The sequence below is a fragment of the Acanthopagrus latus genome, chromosome 13 (genome assembly GCF_904848185.1).
Source record: "Acanthopagrus latus isolate v.2019 chromosome 13, fAcaLat1.1, whole genome shotgun sequence".
Lineage (NCBI taxonomy): Eukaryota > Metazoa > Chordata > Actinopteri > Spariformes > Sparidae > Acanthopagrus > Acanthopagrus latus.
Genome location: NC_051051.1, coordinates 3,079,124 through 3,096,946, shown reverse-complemented (window position 1 = coordinate 3,096,946; position 17,823 = coordinate 3,079,124). Strand labels below are relative to the sequence as shown.

The window sequence follows — 17,823 nt, the reverse complement described above, 5'->3', positions numbered from 1 at the left end:
ATATCTCAGAACCTCTACTCTGGACTTTAGACTCTGGAACCACCAGTAACCCTGCATCCTGGGAGCACTATGACGCCGGTGCCTGGCCTTTCAAAGCTTTGTATGAGAGGAGGATTTCTTAAATTCTGTTCTTCACAGGAGGCCAGTGCAGAGAGGATAATATGGGAGGAATCAGATCTCTAATATTAGTTTTCGCCAGCAGCAGCAGCAGCAGCAGCAGCAGCGTTCTGGACCATCTGGAGAGTCTTTAGAGATTTACCTGCCGACCTGATCAGAGTATAAGGTGACATTTTTCTTACGTGCAGCCAGGAGAAGCTTCCGGTCTTGAGTCTTCAGTGTTGTGTTCAAGAGCACTTCAGCAGGTCACACCGGCTCACAGCCAGGTGGAAGGAGTAGCTCTGCTGCTCAAATGAATTACTGTCATTCCATTTGTCTTATTCATGTGCTCCAGGTCGTCTTGATGAATAACCTTCATAGTGATGTAACGCTGCCATCTAGGGGTCGTCGTAGTGATGCTGACGTATTTTTTTAAACGTGAACTGAATTTTTTATGTTTCGTTATTTGTGAGTGGGATGTTTTTCCCTTGTTTTGTATTTCTAATCTCTTCATTTTGCTGTTTTCATGAGCAAAACACATCAATAAAAAAAGCTTTCTCACTTTACTGCATGTCTGCGTTCATATTTCACAGATGGGCAATAAACACAGGAGCACAATATGTTGTAAATGTAATAAGATTTATTAAGAATCTTTATTATTTCATCAGCATAATTCTTCATCATTAATATGTTGTATCCATTATCATCATTGTTATCTTAAACAGTGGACAGTTAGATCTAAAAGGCAGCCCAAAGTGTACAGGCGATATATAACTTAAAACTTTCTCCATAGGGAAAACATGTTTTTATATTCATATATAATATCAATGTAGCATGAGGTCCAAGATCCTGCCTGCGTTATACAGTATTGTACATGGTCCCAGAAAATACAACGGAAAAAAACAAAACCTTTAAAACAAAAAGAAACTAAAAAAACGGCAATCTACATGCAAAACGAACCCAAAAAAAAGGAAACAAGCATTTTTAAAATTTGAAGAGATACATACACTCATATGCCAAAACGTGCATACCATCACAAGTTCACAAAACTTCCATACGTACATACAAATATTACAAAACTCAAATTGAATATTAGACATTATTGTGTTATCAAGAGCAACAACTTTTTTTGTTTTTGTTTTTTTTTTCTTTAAACATTTTTTCCACTCCATGTTTCAGTCCATGTCACAAAATGGAAAACTTAAAAACATTAAAAACAAACAAACAAAAAACAAACCAACAATGAGGACAGTAAATCTTTGTCTCTTCCATTCTTTCAACGTGTCCGTGTTTTGCCAGAGTTGTCACAGTGTTCAGGAAAACTGAGTATAGGCACACACGATAGCACCCAAGCAGGCTCATACCATAAATCACCTCTGTGTAAAAAAATAGCTTGCTTGCTACACACACACACACACACACACACATCATACACACATCATGCACAGGGCAAACTCTATAACCAAAAAAACAGAGCCATGCTACGGGTACAGTAGGATTAATTATAGTACAGAATATAAAACATACTGAATACAGTCACGAACACAGACAAGACGGACAGAAAACAGCAGAGGAGGCGCGACACTGGCGACGCACACAGACGCCGACGGGAGGTTTAATGCGACACGTATAGGCTGGCAAGAAGGCGGTGAGGCCGTGAACGTTTCGAGTATGTGCACACACACACACACACACACACACACACACACACACACACACACACACACACACAGAAAAGTGGGCGTCACAACAGCTTCCATTCTGGAACTCCAAATTACTGTCAAATTATTCTCCACAAAGCTGCAATAATGTGTTTTCAGTATTTTTTTTTTGTTGTTGTTGTGCTATTTCAAGACCGTTCAGTGAGAAAGAAGTATGCATCTGTCTGACAAAAAGAAACCTTAACTCAAGCTCTCATCCTCGGCTCACAATCTTGTCAGGAGCTGGAGCAGCTCCTCACTTTGTACAATAAAACACCGTACGGGATTATTTCTCTTTGTAGATCCGCAACGATTTAGTCAATCAAAAGGAAATCAGTTGCAAACTATTTGGATTATTTGTTTCATTTTTTTAAATGAGCATTTTCTGGCGTCAGCTTTTGAAATGAACTGATTTGCTGCTCTTTCCTGTTCATGATCGTAAATGAAGAGTCTCTTTGGGTCACGTCACTTTGGGATTCTGGCAAACAGTGACGAGGAGTTTTTATATATCAAATAATCAAATTATTCTATAAAACAACTGCTTATGTTAAGATTTTGTTTGTCAAACTACTGTTTAAACTGTATTTTGCCTCAGAGTGTGAGAGCAACGTCAGCATGAGGTCTGGGATGCGGCAGCAGAGGGAGCTGTTGCATTCGAGTGAGGAGGATGAAAACCTGCATCGCTCTACAGGTGTGAGGGGAAACTCACTCATGACAAGAGGAAACCTGTCACTGAATGTTTTGAGAGCAGTTGGTTGCACAGGCAGGCATTCAGAAATCTGAGATACGCAGACGACTTTTCTGTGCAGATCCTTATGAAACATGATGCGTTACTTTACTGCTGTCTAAACGGTTTAATCAGGACTCAAACATCTGATCTTACCTGACAAGAAAACGTGTTAAAAGCCAACGAAATGCAAACAGAAACATTGCTGGGAGTTTTAAAAAGATTCTGGCTGATTTCCTGAGCTTTTTTAAAAATAATTTTATAGTTACAAAAATCACCAGTTGATGCCAAAACTTGATAGGAACTATTTTTCTCAAATGACACATTTTAGTAACTCTGATTTCTCACTGTGAATAACCTCAAACTTTTGCTGCACTACTTTTAAATCTGTTTATTGTTTATAAGACTAAAGGTCGGGTAGTGTTCTCCACGAGGCAGGTCATCTAACTGAGACGCTCTTTAATCATCCTTTTGTCTTAAGTGCAGATTTGATCCAGTTTCATAATGACTCATCCTTTTTTTCTCTTAATCTATTTGTGAGGTGTTTGGTGCAGTGCAGTGATAAGGAACCTTCAGTTGGGAGGAAGCTGTGGAGGGCTGAACAGTCACGTCATGTGAGAGGATCACAGTGCAAAATCAAATGAAAAAGAAACTGGAAAGCAATAAATCAGGAGCGTCTTGCCTTCCTGAACTGCACGGTCTCCTTCACACCCTATCAAAGTCCTGTCCTGTGTGTCATTAACTCAGACTGAGCTGCTTCCTCCTGCTCTCAAACCAATCAGTGACGTTAATCCACCAGCATGTCCCACATGACATCATGAATATGTGACTACAAAACGGGCACGCACTGTGTGACCATACAACCTGACGACAAACAACTCTCTCTCTCGTGTGTTTTCTCTCAGTGAGTGAATGAAAAGTTAAGGTAAGTCCTTGATGCCTGAGTGTGAACTGAGCTTATTATGTTAGTGCTTCTGGTTATAAAGGTAGGAGAGAAGGAAGGAAGAGAGGAAGGAGGGAAGAAGGCAAGGAAGGAAGGTAAAACAGAGGTCTTTCTTTGCAGCGCAGACAAATGTCACAGTCGTTATTTTCACGAACAATGGCCCGACCCACTCACTCTGCTCTTGTGTTCTTGTTCACAAACTAACATAGCTGTGACCAAAATATCTCTGGAGATATTCATCACATTGTCCAAAAACAGTTTTTTTTTGTAAATAAATTTTCATGTGTCCGTCTCTCAGAGATACTCTGCTATTGATTATAGGTCGGAGGGTCAAGTTCTGAATCATTCTCTCCTTCTCAGCTGTTTTTTTGCTCTTTCAGGCCAGTTTGAGCGTGCTGACAGGGAAGGTTGGGACAGTAACCATGGTGACAGGGTTGAGGACGGCAGCCTGTCCAACCAGCTGCGGGTGTGGGGCCAGCACCGCCGTGGGCTTGCCTATCGACGAGCTCCCCTGGCTGATCACTGCTGCGCTGTTTACCTGGGCTCCGTTAGTGTTAGCTTGAGGATTGGCCTGGACGTGTGGCAGGGTGTGATGGGTGAAGGTGTGGGTGATGTGGCCCACCATGGTGGGCTGGGAGACAGACACCCCCTGAGGGTAGAGGGTCGGCAGGTGGGATTGCAGCGGACCTCCCAGGTGAGCCACCGGGTGGACGGTGATGTGTCCGATGGGCTGGGCGGCTATCTGCTGGTGAGTGGCGGTGGCAGCTGGAGCCGCCGCAATTGGCTGAGGGGTGGAGGAGGTGGGGCCAGGCGACGGGGCGATGTGTGTCAGATGCTTGTGATTGGCAGGCAGGCCGTGATTGACAGCCTGGATGACCGACGGGTGGGAGACGGCGGCGTGAGCGATGACAGTAGGCTGGACCTGCATAGCAGGAGGATGAACTGGCATCGGAGGGGGCGGACAAGGGGCCGGAGCAGGAGCAATGGCTTGAGGGGGAGGTGGAGCCGAGGGGGAGGGTGAAGTCAGGACACCAGACAGAGGCAGGGCCGCGTGCTGGATTGACAGGTGAGAGGGGAGGAGCTGCTGGGCTTGGATGATGGGAGGTGTTGGTTTTGGGAGGGACGCGGGAGCAGGAAGTGGAGCTGGATCGTCATCGTCAATATCCTGCTCAAAGTTGTCTTCTCCCTCTGTGGAGCAGAGAGGAAACTGTTAGTCATGATGGAGCAGTGCCATGTTTATGTACTCTGTCTGGGAACTATCACTAAGTGAATGTAAAGCGTTCAAAATTTGTGCTTGGTTCAGTTTGTCATTTGCTAAGCGACAGTGAAACAAACTTACTGTACGTGAAGTAAAATATAAAAACCCTTTTGTCCTGGGAAGATGTATTTGTTTATCATCTGTGGGATGAGTGGACTACGTTGGCCTCCTGTCCTGGTTTGTGTACATGAATGTTAACATACATACAAAGTCCACTGAGAGACAGTCGAGAGGGTCACGTCTCCCCTGTTAATAAAAAACTTTTATCTGCTGTTTTACTTCTAGCTTCTCGTGAGTAGTTCTGTACAGAGTACCAGGTATGCAGGTGATATATAATGTGTGCTGTAGAGTCGTTGCATCTCATCCCTGTACCTGAGGCGGTGGACGTGGACGCCTGGTCATCCTCTGGCTGGATGGTCTGTCGGAGGACTCGATCGATCTCGATGACGTCCATGCACTGGCTGAGCTCGTTCTTCAGCTCGGCCAGTCGCTGCTGCGTGGCGATCTTCTCTCTGGCCAAGCGCTCCATCTCGTGCTCGTACTCCTTCTCCTTCCTCTTCAGAGTCTTGTAAGGGAGACACAGAAGAAGAAGTGTTGAGTCTGCATTAATACTTAACAGCAGCAAGATCATTTTAATAGGGCAGCTCATAAAACAGGGAAATTGGCCAATAATCTAATCAATAATCAATCCAATGTTGAATATATGACACTTGAATTAGTTTTAAATATCTACTGTGCAAAGAGCTGACAACAGAAAAAAGATTTCAGACCAACTTTCTCTTTCTGTGCAGTCTTGGCCACATTTCCCCTCACTTGCAAAATCCTGAAACACAACGTTCTCTTGCAGGAAGGCGAACAATCAAATCCAAGCACGTTCACACTGCTTTTGTCTGGATCATCTACCGAGGCTCCTCCTATTTTACTGGAAGGCAGGAAGGCTTCTTTTTTTGTGTAAGAGAAAGGGATCAGACTGGGAGTTTTACTGACACCTATTAAAGTTCATCATCGCCTCAGAAGTTCTGATGTCGCAGGATTACTGCAGCGTAACACTTAGACACGTCTGGCTGATGATCCAAAGCATTCACTCACAGCACGGCACTGAATGTGTTTGTGGTTAAACAAATGACACGAGGAAGAGCAGCAGGAGGCACAAAGAGAAAGAAAACGCAAGAAAAGAAAGATCCAGAGAGACCGAGCACAGTTTTTTCCAGCCTCACCAGCCCGTCTCTGTGACCCAGTTTCTGTGTGGGTCAGCTGATGCATGAACACCAAATAGTACGACGGGCTAAGGACATTAACAGAGATTACAAGGGAAGAATGAGGAAGAGAGGGGGGAGGAAGTGAAAAGATGGAGAAGTGGGAAAGGAATGGGGCTGTAGGATGTAAGTCGGTAAACAGAAACCAGTCACAAACCAGTAAGTTTTTACTGGTAGATTTCATCACATCTCTGGAAACTCAATCAAGTGGACTTGGTAAACAGTCAACATCGTTTTTTGGGGACGTAAACACAGGATCCTGTTTACTCTCTGCAGACGTGTGGCAGCCTCACACACATGCCCACTTTCCTCAGCGCTCCCGTCCTCATTTCTCAGCCGTCTTTGCTCCAACAGCCTCGAGCTCAAACCTGCTGAACTCTGCAATCTTATAACAGCCTGGCATTCCTCCTTTCACACCCTCCCCTCCTCCCGATTTAAGGGATCATATGTGAAAAGCAGGTGGTTTTGGAAATTACAGCAAATCCGCTCAAGCATTTTCCAACAAATTACGTCATAATAGTCTTAACATCTGACAACAGATTTAAACATATCCACAGTTTGGCTTTTGTCCTGGCTGGTCAGAGTCCTTCCTGCTCGGCGTCACACTCTTCCACATTTGTTTGTGCTGCCTTCATTGAAACGTCCTTCCTGTATATATGCAATGTGTCGGAACGCAAAGCCGCGTCCAGATTACAAATTCTGGCATTAATGATGTGCGACAAATCGAATTACACAACAAGTAGCTCCGATCAAGCAGTCTGATTGGTCACCGAGACATTTAGACAACACACATTTACTCACAACTAAAAACATTATTCCATACTAACGTTATAACTGCCAGAGCTGAGGCAAAACCAGTATACCTGTCGTTATATACAGGGTGCAATTAGAATAAATCAGAGATCGGGATGGTCTTGAAATGTTTTTAATTATGAAAATAAATGATGAACAACAGTGAGCCTTTATCATCTGTAGTTTGGCCATTATACTAGTAACTTCTGTAGAATAATAATGAACTTTTGCAAAGCTCTCCAACATATATATAAGTGGTTAATTGGATTAAGTGAGTTACTTCAATTTTATTGAGTCAGAAATTTAAAAAAGGTTGTTTCTTAAAAGGATTAGGGACTGAAGCAGAACATTGCATTAGAAAGAAAATGTTATGAATATTGCACTTTTTAACACACAAAAGTAGTTTGTGGAAATGTTTGGATCACCCAGAAACTGTTCAACCTTGCTTACATGCCTCCTCCATCAGCTGAGCCGGCTAACAGGGCGCAGAGCTGCTTTCAAATCGAGGCTACAAATGACGTTCATGGAAGCCCTCTCATGTCATATTAATTTAAAAAAATAATAGAGCATAAAATTAAACGATACATCTTCTCTTTGATTTTGAAACTTTTATGTTTAAATATCCATTTTTGGGGCCTTTTCATGGCTTTATTTGATGGGCCAGCTTAGATAAATAACAGGAAATGGGATGAGAGAGAAGGGTCAGAATCAAACCCTGTAGTGAGAACGCCGTCTCTGTACATGGGACGCTCGCTCTGCCTACTGAGCTACCAGAGCATCCCAGAACAATACACCTTCTACTGACACACAGTGTGTATCGCCACATCACACAGCCGTATGCCTCACCACGTCATCTATTGTGTGTTTGTCGCATATTTGCTGCACATTCACTGAATACACTCAGTTGACGACACTTCATTACAAGGCATGACACTACTGACACACTTACATAGACGGTAGATATTCTTCGAAACACACACACACACCATCTCATTCGAGCCGGCGACAGAGGACCTACAGCTGCCTCTGTGTGTGCGCCTGTGCACGTATGAACATCATTTCAAGGTCCTCGCCTACAAACCCAGACACCATTAGGCCTGCAGCAAATCACCAAGGAAACAGCTGTCACCCATAGCAGTTTCCTTGGCAACCTCATCCATGAGGATTTGGCTGCTTTGTAAAAAAAAACAAAAAAAAACATAAGGAGCGATCTAATTGGGTGAAGCATCGGGGTAATTACATGGAAGAAGTGATGTGACTGGACGATTGCCAGTCTGGTGCATCAGATCACTCCCAACCCCGCCCCCTCCTCCTCCTCCTCCTCCTCCTCCTCCTCCTCCTCCTCTCCACTCTGTCTCCTTCCACTCCCCCATCCATCGCTCCCTCGACACCCTTCCCCCCCTCTCCTCCTCAGACTTCATGTACACCTCTTTTATCCTTCCTCTTTCAACACATCCCCTCTAATAAAAAGAGGTGAAAATGACTCAGGTGTGCTGTTATTTTTGGCCTGTCAGGTGTCTCTGCTCCAAACACACATGCATCTGTGTTGATGAGTGATCTTCACAAGGCTGATATGAGGACAACGAACGTCTGTTAGCGCTGAATGGAAACGCTTCGAGTCCTGAGGGCTCACATCATCCATCCATCCATGACCATTGAGAAAAAGACCAATAAAAGCAAGATCTGATAGGTTTGGTCACACTCATACACACTCCCTCATGCAGACAATCATGGAGGAAAGGACCGACTACAGCGCCCTGACCACCTGCCTCTCGTTGCTATGGTAACCAAGCGTGCCGAGACAGCAGGGACAAGACGGACAGAGATCGAGACAAGAGACAGTCGGGGGGATAAAAGACCCAATAAAATCTGATGAAGCTGTTGCAAATCTGCACCTTTTCCCATCGTTACAAACCCTGCTGCACCGCTCCGCTAGTGCTGCACACTGTGTCTGCAATCTAACGCTGCAGAGCAAATCAGAGTGGGCGAGCTCCGGTGACGTCACCAGGCTTGCGCTAGCCATGTGCTCAGATCTCACATGGCTCTCGGAGAGGGAGCGAGACCGAGGTTTAAATGAGGAGAGGTACCGCGAGAGGAGGAGAAAAGAGAGCAGGGGGGGCGAGTCACTCATCTACAACAAAAACCTGCCGGGTACATGAGAGATCAGAGGAGAGGGAGCACAGAGGAACACACTCAGCTTTCATTTCTACTGTTAATTTTACATTTGCTAGGACAAAAAATTGAAAATCTTCATGTTTTACAAATGTAAAGAGTTTGTGATTATTCTGCTGATTACATTTTTTATATTTATTGTTGTATTTAATGTTTACCAGAGCCCAAAGATCATGATCATTGTTTCAAAACCAGACAGCAAAGCATCACTCTGTCTATGCGACAATCATATAAAATGGAGAAAAACAGTAAATGCCTTGAATTTGACGATTTGTAACTGTGAACATTTTTGCTTGGTTCATTGTAATATTTCCAGCCGACAACCCAACTAACACTCACAGCTCCAACCATCATCCTGTCGGCTGCTGGGATGTGTTTCCCTGTCTGATGAACAGAAACACCAGTCTGCTACACATCACTTTTTAAACTTTCCTCACCTCAGCTCGGCCTCATATCAAACCAATCACCATCTCCAATCACAGACCGCCTCGCATCCTTCTGATGTGTGCTCCCTGCAGGCTCAACATCATGCAGCCAGTCTCGTTACGAACAAGCTCTTCCCTCTCATGGCCTAATTTAGCTTCTTCCACTCACTCCCCTTTGCATATTCCATTGAACTCAATATCATGAATCCTCTCCTACGCAAAAAAAAAGAAAAGGAACCACTGCATCTCGCTCCAGGCGGCAATTCCTTCGTGGCACAGTGCAGAAATCCTCCCTCGTTTATCTCCGTAGACTAAAAACTCACTTCTCCAGGCTACACGAGTTCCCTCCTCCGCACCACCCGCAGCACTGCAATGTTAGAATCCATAACAACTACAACATGTTGCAACTCCTTCCCCAAATAAATGTTACTCTCATCCTTTCCGGTTATTTAGTTCTTAAGAAAAACAATTTCCTTTTCTGTTTCGTAGTACATGACACACCGTGAAAACAGGATGGAGTTACACAATGTTTCTACGAGATAAGAATCTCACTGAAACACTGAAAACGCAAACTAATGTTCTTGAGAAAAGTAAATGAGTCATTACGTTGTATAGACTCAATACAACAGCAGATTTATTTACTGTTTTCTTATAGGCTGATTCAACCAGTATTTGGCAGACACCATATCACAGTCACAAGAGACCAACCAGCACAGGACGGCTTATGGCCAACAATACAGGCATTGTTTATCAATCACACTGGACCGAGGCCTGTGCTGTTCCCCGGAGCAGAACCAATCAATTCAAGCCCAGAGAAAGATGAAAACAATGCGATGAAAAACAAGAAGTGAGTAGTGTCCAAACGATTGCGTCACACTGCACCGGCGTGTTAAAAACTGGAGGGAAAGCTGAGACGATGTGTTGAAACTGTACCTGTATGTAACGCAGCGCGCTACGGAGAACGCTGAGGTTGGAGGTTTTCTTCTCGTCAACATTTGGAACGTTCTTCTTCAGCGTCTCAAAACACTCTTTGAGGTGCGCTCGCCTGAAACAGAGAAATGAGACAGAGTCATTAGCCTTCGAAGATATTCATTTGCTAATCAGTTGATCGTTTGCTTGAGACATTCACATAGTTGTTTTCATTAAAAGAGGCCCCATGACTCAAATTCTGCATGCTTGATCAAGATTTCATGGTTTTGTGTAGGTTGAGGAGAATCTGACCTACCTAACTAAACATACAGAAAAATGTGAGCATGTGTTGGTCAAACAGGCTTTTCTGCTTAATTCCTGATGAATTAACACAAACTGACTGAAGAGAGTTTCACATGATTATCACCAACCTGTTCTTCTCCAGTTTATTATGCACCTCTCTGGTCCCGGCTCTGTTAACACACAACACACGATTAAATACAACCATACACACATCTACACTCTTATATCCACTTTAACACACACACACAAACACATGAACTGACCCTCCTGGTCTCCTCTTTCCTTCCATCCCCCTCATATCCTCCATCGTCACTCCATTAGGCCGGGGCTGGGACGTGGGCGGGGCTTGATGGGGGACCAGTGCATGCTGAGAGCCGGAGCCATTAGTGCTGATGGAGGCGGGGTACTGAATCTGAACCTGAGGCTGTGATTGGCTAGGCTTTGCGCTAACCAGCTGCTGACTGGTTTCTACCTTCATCTGGGGGGCGCACAACAGGTGAGGAGAGGTCGGCTGCTGCTGCAGCTGTGGAGGGGAGGAAGCGTTCTTGGCTGGCGGGGAGCTGTTGAGCGACGTTGCCGCCGCGGCAATCTGCGCTGTAAGCGGGATGGGCGGGACCGAGGGAGTCGCTGTGACAACTGGGACCATTGGGATGACAGCGATGGGGACCTGAGGAGGTGGGAGAGATGGGGGCGGAGGGGCGGGAGGCTGATGCGGCGGTTGACGGTGAGTGTCATCACTCCAGGTGATGTGGTTGGCTCTGACTGGCTGAGACAGAGAGGTCACAAGTTCCACGCGCCTCGACTCCGCCTCCCTGTTGATTAGCTGCTGCTCCTCCTCTGTAGGAGGCAAGAAAAGGAGATGCACAAAAGTGTGTGAGCAATGGAAAATAATATGAAGTGAGACCAGACGAGAAGTAAGAGACAAACAGAAGAGTGAACAGCACAGTGAACATCACCTGGTCTCCATTCAAATTTAAGGAAAACTCATGACTCACTTCCAAGGTGTGTCACACACACACACACACACACACACACACACACACACACACACACACACACACACACACACACACACATCCTGTTTGGAAATCATCAATTACTTATTAACCAACATCCAATAAATGACAGAGCTTCCCTCAGGGTATCTGTGCTGTTTCATTGTTGTGCTACAGATCACTTCATCAGTGTTGATAGCACACACAAGCAGCACAAACACACACAAGGAATGATGTCATTGGGGAATCAGATCATGTGGATGTGTGTGTGTGTGTCTGTTTGGGGAGAACACCCCTCTGTCTGCCCTGTGGTTGGACCGCTCCGAGCATGCTTGTACCCCGGGGCTACGTCAGGGCCGTCTGACCAACAGCAGTGGACTGTCGTGGAGGATCTGCTCTGCTGCTTCATCTCCAGTCGGCACAACGACAACATAACAACTGAAGCATCCGCGTAGCACAAAAAGCAAAAGAACAAGCCAAAGATAGCTTTTCTTTTAAATATCACATGGTAGGACGGGAATGTTCCCACGCTCATGACGAACACACACACACACACTTAATGATATGAGTGAGTAGTTACGGCACAGCGTAGCGGGCAGACTCAAAGCGATGTGGAAAGCCCTTGGTTACCATAGAAACACGAACATTAGAAGATCCCAGGGATTCCTCAAACTTGCACAAAACCGACACACAGCCCGACCAGCACCACTAGTATAGAACTGAACACACGCCAACATGCCTGGCTGCGTGTTGAGTAACACTTTAAACTGCGTCTCACCATGAAACTGCAAACTCCCCCATGACACAATTTCCACTCACCCGGGAGCAAAAGTTCATCTCAGAGACGCCCTGCACAGTTAAACACTGCCCTCGTGATGATGATGTGCAAAACATCTATCACACTGCTTTTTAAGTTTGGGGGACATTTAAATTAGGAGACTATTAATAATGCAGCCTCAGAGTAACACAGTAAATCCTGAGGAATAATTCCAATTATTGGCTGAATTAATGAACAATAAAGTTGTTTTTGAATCTGAATTATTGATGTGTTCTCAACTCTTGGAACTCCTGCTGAGCAGCGGAAAACACACATACAACTCCCTGTTTTTGTGAGGACGGGATCTTATAGCGTTTTCAACTGAAGGAATAATTTGATTGACAGCTCAATTGATAAATACACTGAGTTACAATTTGGATCACTGATTAATAATCTCAGTGATGTGTCATATGTGGTTATAAGATCGCCACTGCAGTGAACATATTTCACTGTATTAGCAAAAATAATCATCAATTGTGGTAACAATAGTTTAGTATTATAAGTTTATTGTGAAACAGGATTATTTATTGTCTCAGACTCTCAATATCGTTATATGATGATCTGATGTAAGTGTTGTCTTTTCCTGTTTTAATAGCTGCTTTACAACAAAGTGATCACAGCGTCCCATATTTCTAACACTCGTCTTTACTCAGTGAGGATTTACTTCTGCACTGCTGCTGATTATTTATCAAAAATCTCATTGTCTTCATCTTATGTGACGCACCAACAGTCATCCCAACAATATCAATGCAAAGATACGGTGATATTTAATTCTATCGCCCAGTCCTATAACTTACAAAGCGGCTCTGAGATGTCTAATTATTGAGAAATACACTACGCACACATTAGTCAGGGATGTTGGGACATGGATGCATATAAGCATGTGTATGAATACGCAATAATCAAGTGAAACACTTAAATATCCTCACATCCATTACTAATTTTGAGCATATATTGAGCAATGACATTAAGCTCTTTCACCCAGCGCTGGCAAGGTTCCAGGTACTTCTGTCAACATGTTTAGTCTCGAGGAAAGTTGATCGATTATTTGGACATCAGTCAGAATCTAGTTTTAAAGATGCACTTATGATGATAATTCTTTTTTTTTTTTGCATAAATTGAAATAAGTAAACAGCTTACAGTGCTGCTGATATATGCACATTTATTTTTCCACCTTGTGTACTACAATGTAATCCACACACACACACACACACACACACACACACACACACACACACACACACACCATGCTCCAGATTGTCAAAAGCACGCAAACGTAAATTACATAACTCCTGCATTGAGGGAGGCCGGGCCTGGTGGGGGTGAGCGGGGACTCTGCCCTACTTCCTCCCCCCGTCCTCCCTCTCTGACCCGCCACTGTCAGTAGTCTGAATGGGGAAGGGCGGGGACGGAGATGTGCGTGCGTGTGAGCGCGTGTGTTTGTGTGCGCGTAGGTGTGTATCTAAGGGGAGGGGGGGGGGGTTGTGTGCACGTGGTCGTTGTGGGTGGATCCTAGCACGCGGTAGGGTAAGTATGCAGGGAGGGGGGAGAGGGGGGGTTATTTGTCTGACACGTCATCAGAGAGGGGAGAAACACAAAAAGCCGCCCCCCCCCCCCCTCCCCAACACACACACACACACACACACACACACACCGTCTGCTTCAATCGAGCCTGTGATCTTTACGTTTATTGGCAACTGATCGGTTTTGAATCGATCGGAGGGGAAACACTCACACACACACACACACACACACACGTATCTCATCTGCTCGCGCGCGGATACACGAATGGGACGGGGTGAGCGCGTGAGGGCCCGCCCCAGTGTGTGTCATAAGATAGCTGAGCAATGTCAGGGTATTATGTAAAGAGCAGCCGAGGCTCGCCACCGCCCTGCCGGCGCTCGACGGGCACAAAACTGGGGCAAATCGATCCCGAAGAGACGCTCCGATACTGAGATACGTGACGTGCTGGGCTACAGTGAAAATAAAACTGATTTTAGATCAGTTCGTTGGGTGTAGTTTAGTTTTTTTAATATTTTTTTTTTCTCTAGATGAATATACTGCAGAAATAAAAGTGCTCAGGGTGAAAGCTCGCTGCTCCACAACAGAGACTCGGTCCATTAATGAACCAGGTTCTGACAGGAACTCCTCTGCAATGTCTCACACACACACACACACACACGTACAGCGAGTCACTTCACCGTTGGAACTGTCTTACACACACACACACACGCCGAGAGCGCGCAAAGTAGTTCGCAAAACAACTTTGACCGTTTCCGCATTGGGGGAAGACAAATGTGTGCAACGAATAACCACTGCGGACAGTTCTCACTCACTTCTTTTTCTTGGCATGAAACCAGAATGATTTACACACACACACACACACACAAAAAAAAAACTACAAACGCTTCCGTTCATCACAGGCGGGTCGGTTGAAAATGCAAAACCCAGTCGATGATAGTAACTACGGTGCCCGGAGAGGCAGTTTGGGATGTGGCACCGACTGTTGCCTGGTGTCATGTATGTTCGGCTCACTGCACCAGTCCGCTGATGAACTTACCACGTGTGATCTGTTGTTGCTGGGCTTGCCATTCCAGATATCTGGCCGCCTCCAAAAGTGTATCGATGCTCATTGCGCGTAAACCCTCACGGCAGGCGACCCGGTGGCCCGGGACGGAAGGAGGAAAAAGACCGAGGGGGGTAGGTAGTGTCCCGGTAGGAAGCGCCGTATGCACGGTTCACACTCGTGGGCCCGAGCTTTCCGTCCCTTGTGTTTCTCCTGAAAGCAAATGGGCGTTTTTTAATCCGACCGAACTGAAAGTAGATCCTCGCATACGTAAAAAATAGGATTGCAACAAGATGGCGATGAGAGCACGGGAATACACACAACAAGGCGAGTCGTGTTCTCGTCAAGGCCCGCCCCTCCCGGAGTCCTGCCCCGCCCTGTTACTACGGACTCTGACAAAACCCGGCGACCGCATCACGCCGTCCTCCTCCGCGCTCGACAGCCAACGAACGCTCCCAACTCACAACATTAACGTTATACTTTCACTAAAACGTCCTCCGACGGCCGAGAGAGCAAGAAATACTCGCGGTGTCGCCGCGTATTTCTGGGAGAGACACGAAATGAAAGTCCGCTTCGTGCCGCGGATCCGCCATGTTTTCGTTCCCGCCGTTGGCCCGCAGCGCATGAAGAACAATCAGGCAGCAGCGAGCCAATCAGCGCTCAGAACAACAAGGCATGGTGCTGGTCCACATGGGCACCCGCCCGGCCCGAGCGCGGCTCATTTGCATGGCGAGAGCGTGACTGGCCACCCTGCTGTCTCGGGATCAGAGCTGTCAATCAAAGGGCGAGGGGCGTGGCTTACTAGAGTATGGGAGTGAATGCTGAGGAGGGGAAGCTGACCAAAATACACTATTATTAATATTACTAATATTATTATTGATTTAGTGGGATGATGTTTAAAGAGCATAACCATTTATACTAAATTCAGATTTTTTTTAATGAATTACTTTTTTATTCAGGATCCTTTTTTACACCATAGGTACCTTAACATATCATTATTACATAAATTAAGGTATTGTGTTTGATTGGCTTTTTAAAAATATGTATATATTACTCTAAACTAATTCAATATACTAAATCTCTTTGTTTTCATAACCTGAATAAACAAACAGACCTGAGAGGACAACACACTTACATAGTGTTCTACTTTGTTTACATTTGGCGGACCCTGCCACCTTTCTAGCTTCGAACAATGTTCTGGGGACCTTTTGTTCTCTGATAAACAGCTTGTTTATTCGGTTATGGAAAAAAATAATCTCTGGATTTATATTATGACCCTGTTAATATTATTAATAAACATTAAAATTCTGAGTTTGAATTTCAATCTCCAAAACCACATAGTGCCCCTTTACATTCTGCTCAAAATACTGTAATTTTTAAGACATAAATAGCATATTTTTATTTCCCCTATCAACTACCATGATTAATAATTATAATTTCCTCAAAAAGAAAATATATATATATATATATATATATATATATATATATATATATATATATATATATATATATATATATATATATATATATATATATATATATATAACCCAGCCAAAAGACCTTCAGTATATTTAATGTATTTAACAAAAAAAATGAATATGCAGGTATGTTATTGGATTCATGTTGTGTTTTAATTCCCCTTCTCCTGTTGCCAGTTTACTGTATTCCCTTTACTAGATTTGTCATCTCACATCCATTATTTCTCACTCACTCAAAAAGTCTCTGTGATTTTCTCCTTTCTGCACCTACCCCTCATTCCCATCTGCTGTGGCGTACTGCTTCCTGTGGATATTATGTATGTGAACGTAACGTTGGATGTGCTACATGTTACGTGAGGACACGGTGGTTTATGCAACATATCTCCGCCAGGGGAAACACTATCACTTTGTCTTAGTGTTGTGATTTACAGTTTATGTTACAGTGGTGTGTTTGATGCATGTATGTAATGCGTGCATGGCTGCATAGTAACAGTCTTTGATTGGGCATCGCTCAGTCGTATACATCCTTCGCCGCATCATAGGGTCTGACTGCCTCGACCAATCAAAACAGCAGCTCAGACGTACATAACAGCTGCCATCGCCATGCCATGTGTCCTGTCTGCACATACAAACCTACTAACACTGTTACTACCTGTGAAAAAAATGTGTGTGTGTGTGTGTGTGTGTGTGTGTGTGAGGGGGGTGGTCATCTTGCAACAGGCTGAGACGCCATGTGAGGATGCATGACAGAAAATGAATCAGGCTGATAGGTGGGAGGAGGGAGAGAGCAGGGAGGAGAGAGCTGCTGCACATGGTAAGCACATGAGCAGCAGGAGAGAAAAAAAAAAAACTATACAGATGCATATACTGAGGGAAAAAAGGGGAAGTGGAGGAGGAGGTGGCTTTGAGAGACGAGGAGGGTGGGAGGGATGTGAGGCAGGGACGGGCTGACCCATTTAGAAGTGCTGCATCACTCGTGGATAGATCGAGCAAGCAGAGACAAAGAGGAAGCAATGCAGGAAAAGAGACATAAATCAAAGAGTGTGTGGAGTCACAGGAGTGATGAGTGGACAGAATAAAAGGAACACCTTTATTGTTTGGCTTTGATCAAACGTAGAACTTGATTTGTTGCTTGTGTTTGAATAATGTCTCCTAACAGCAGGGGGTCCTGACATCTGTCACAAAGGGAACGACCAAAGATGTCATTTACAATCGCAACTTATTTTCATTTCCCCAAAGCTACATAAACCATAAAGTCCATAAAGCAAAGGCTAAACTTAAATGACCAAATAAATCACATGAATCCAAATTTTAACTTCACAACAACTTTTCTTTCACAACTTTATTTATACAGAATCTTTTTAACATTGTTACAAAGTGCTTCAC

The 17,823-nt window shown here is 44.5% G+C and overlaps 1 protein-coding gene across 1 annotated transcript; it reads right to left on the bottom strand.

Annotated features, from left to right (window-relative positions):
* Positions 1-716: 716 nt before the first annotated feature.
* Positions 717-15,486, bottom strand: mntb (MAX network transcriptional repressor b). Its single transcript, XM_037119732.1, has 6 exons — positions 14,954-15,486; positions 10,845-11,418; positions 10,710-10,751; positions 10,303-10,414; positions 5,097-5,289; positions 717-4,654 (listed from the first exon to the last, which is right to left on the bottom strand). The coding sequence occupies exons 1-6, from the start codon at positions 15,024-15,026 to the stop codon at positions 3,843-3,845; spliced, it is 1,806 nt and encodes a 601-aa protein (XP_036975627.1). The 5' UTR covers positions 15,027-15,486; the 3' UTR covers positions 717-3,842.
* Between the last annotated feature and the right edge of the window lie 2,337 nt (positions 15,487-17,823).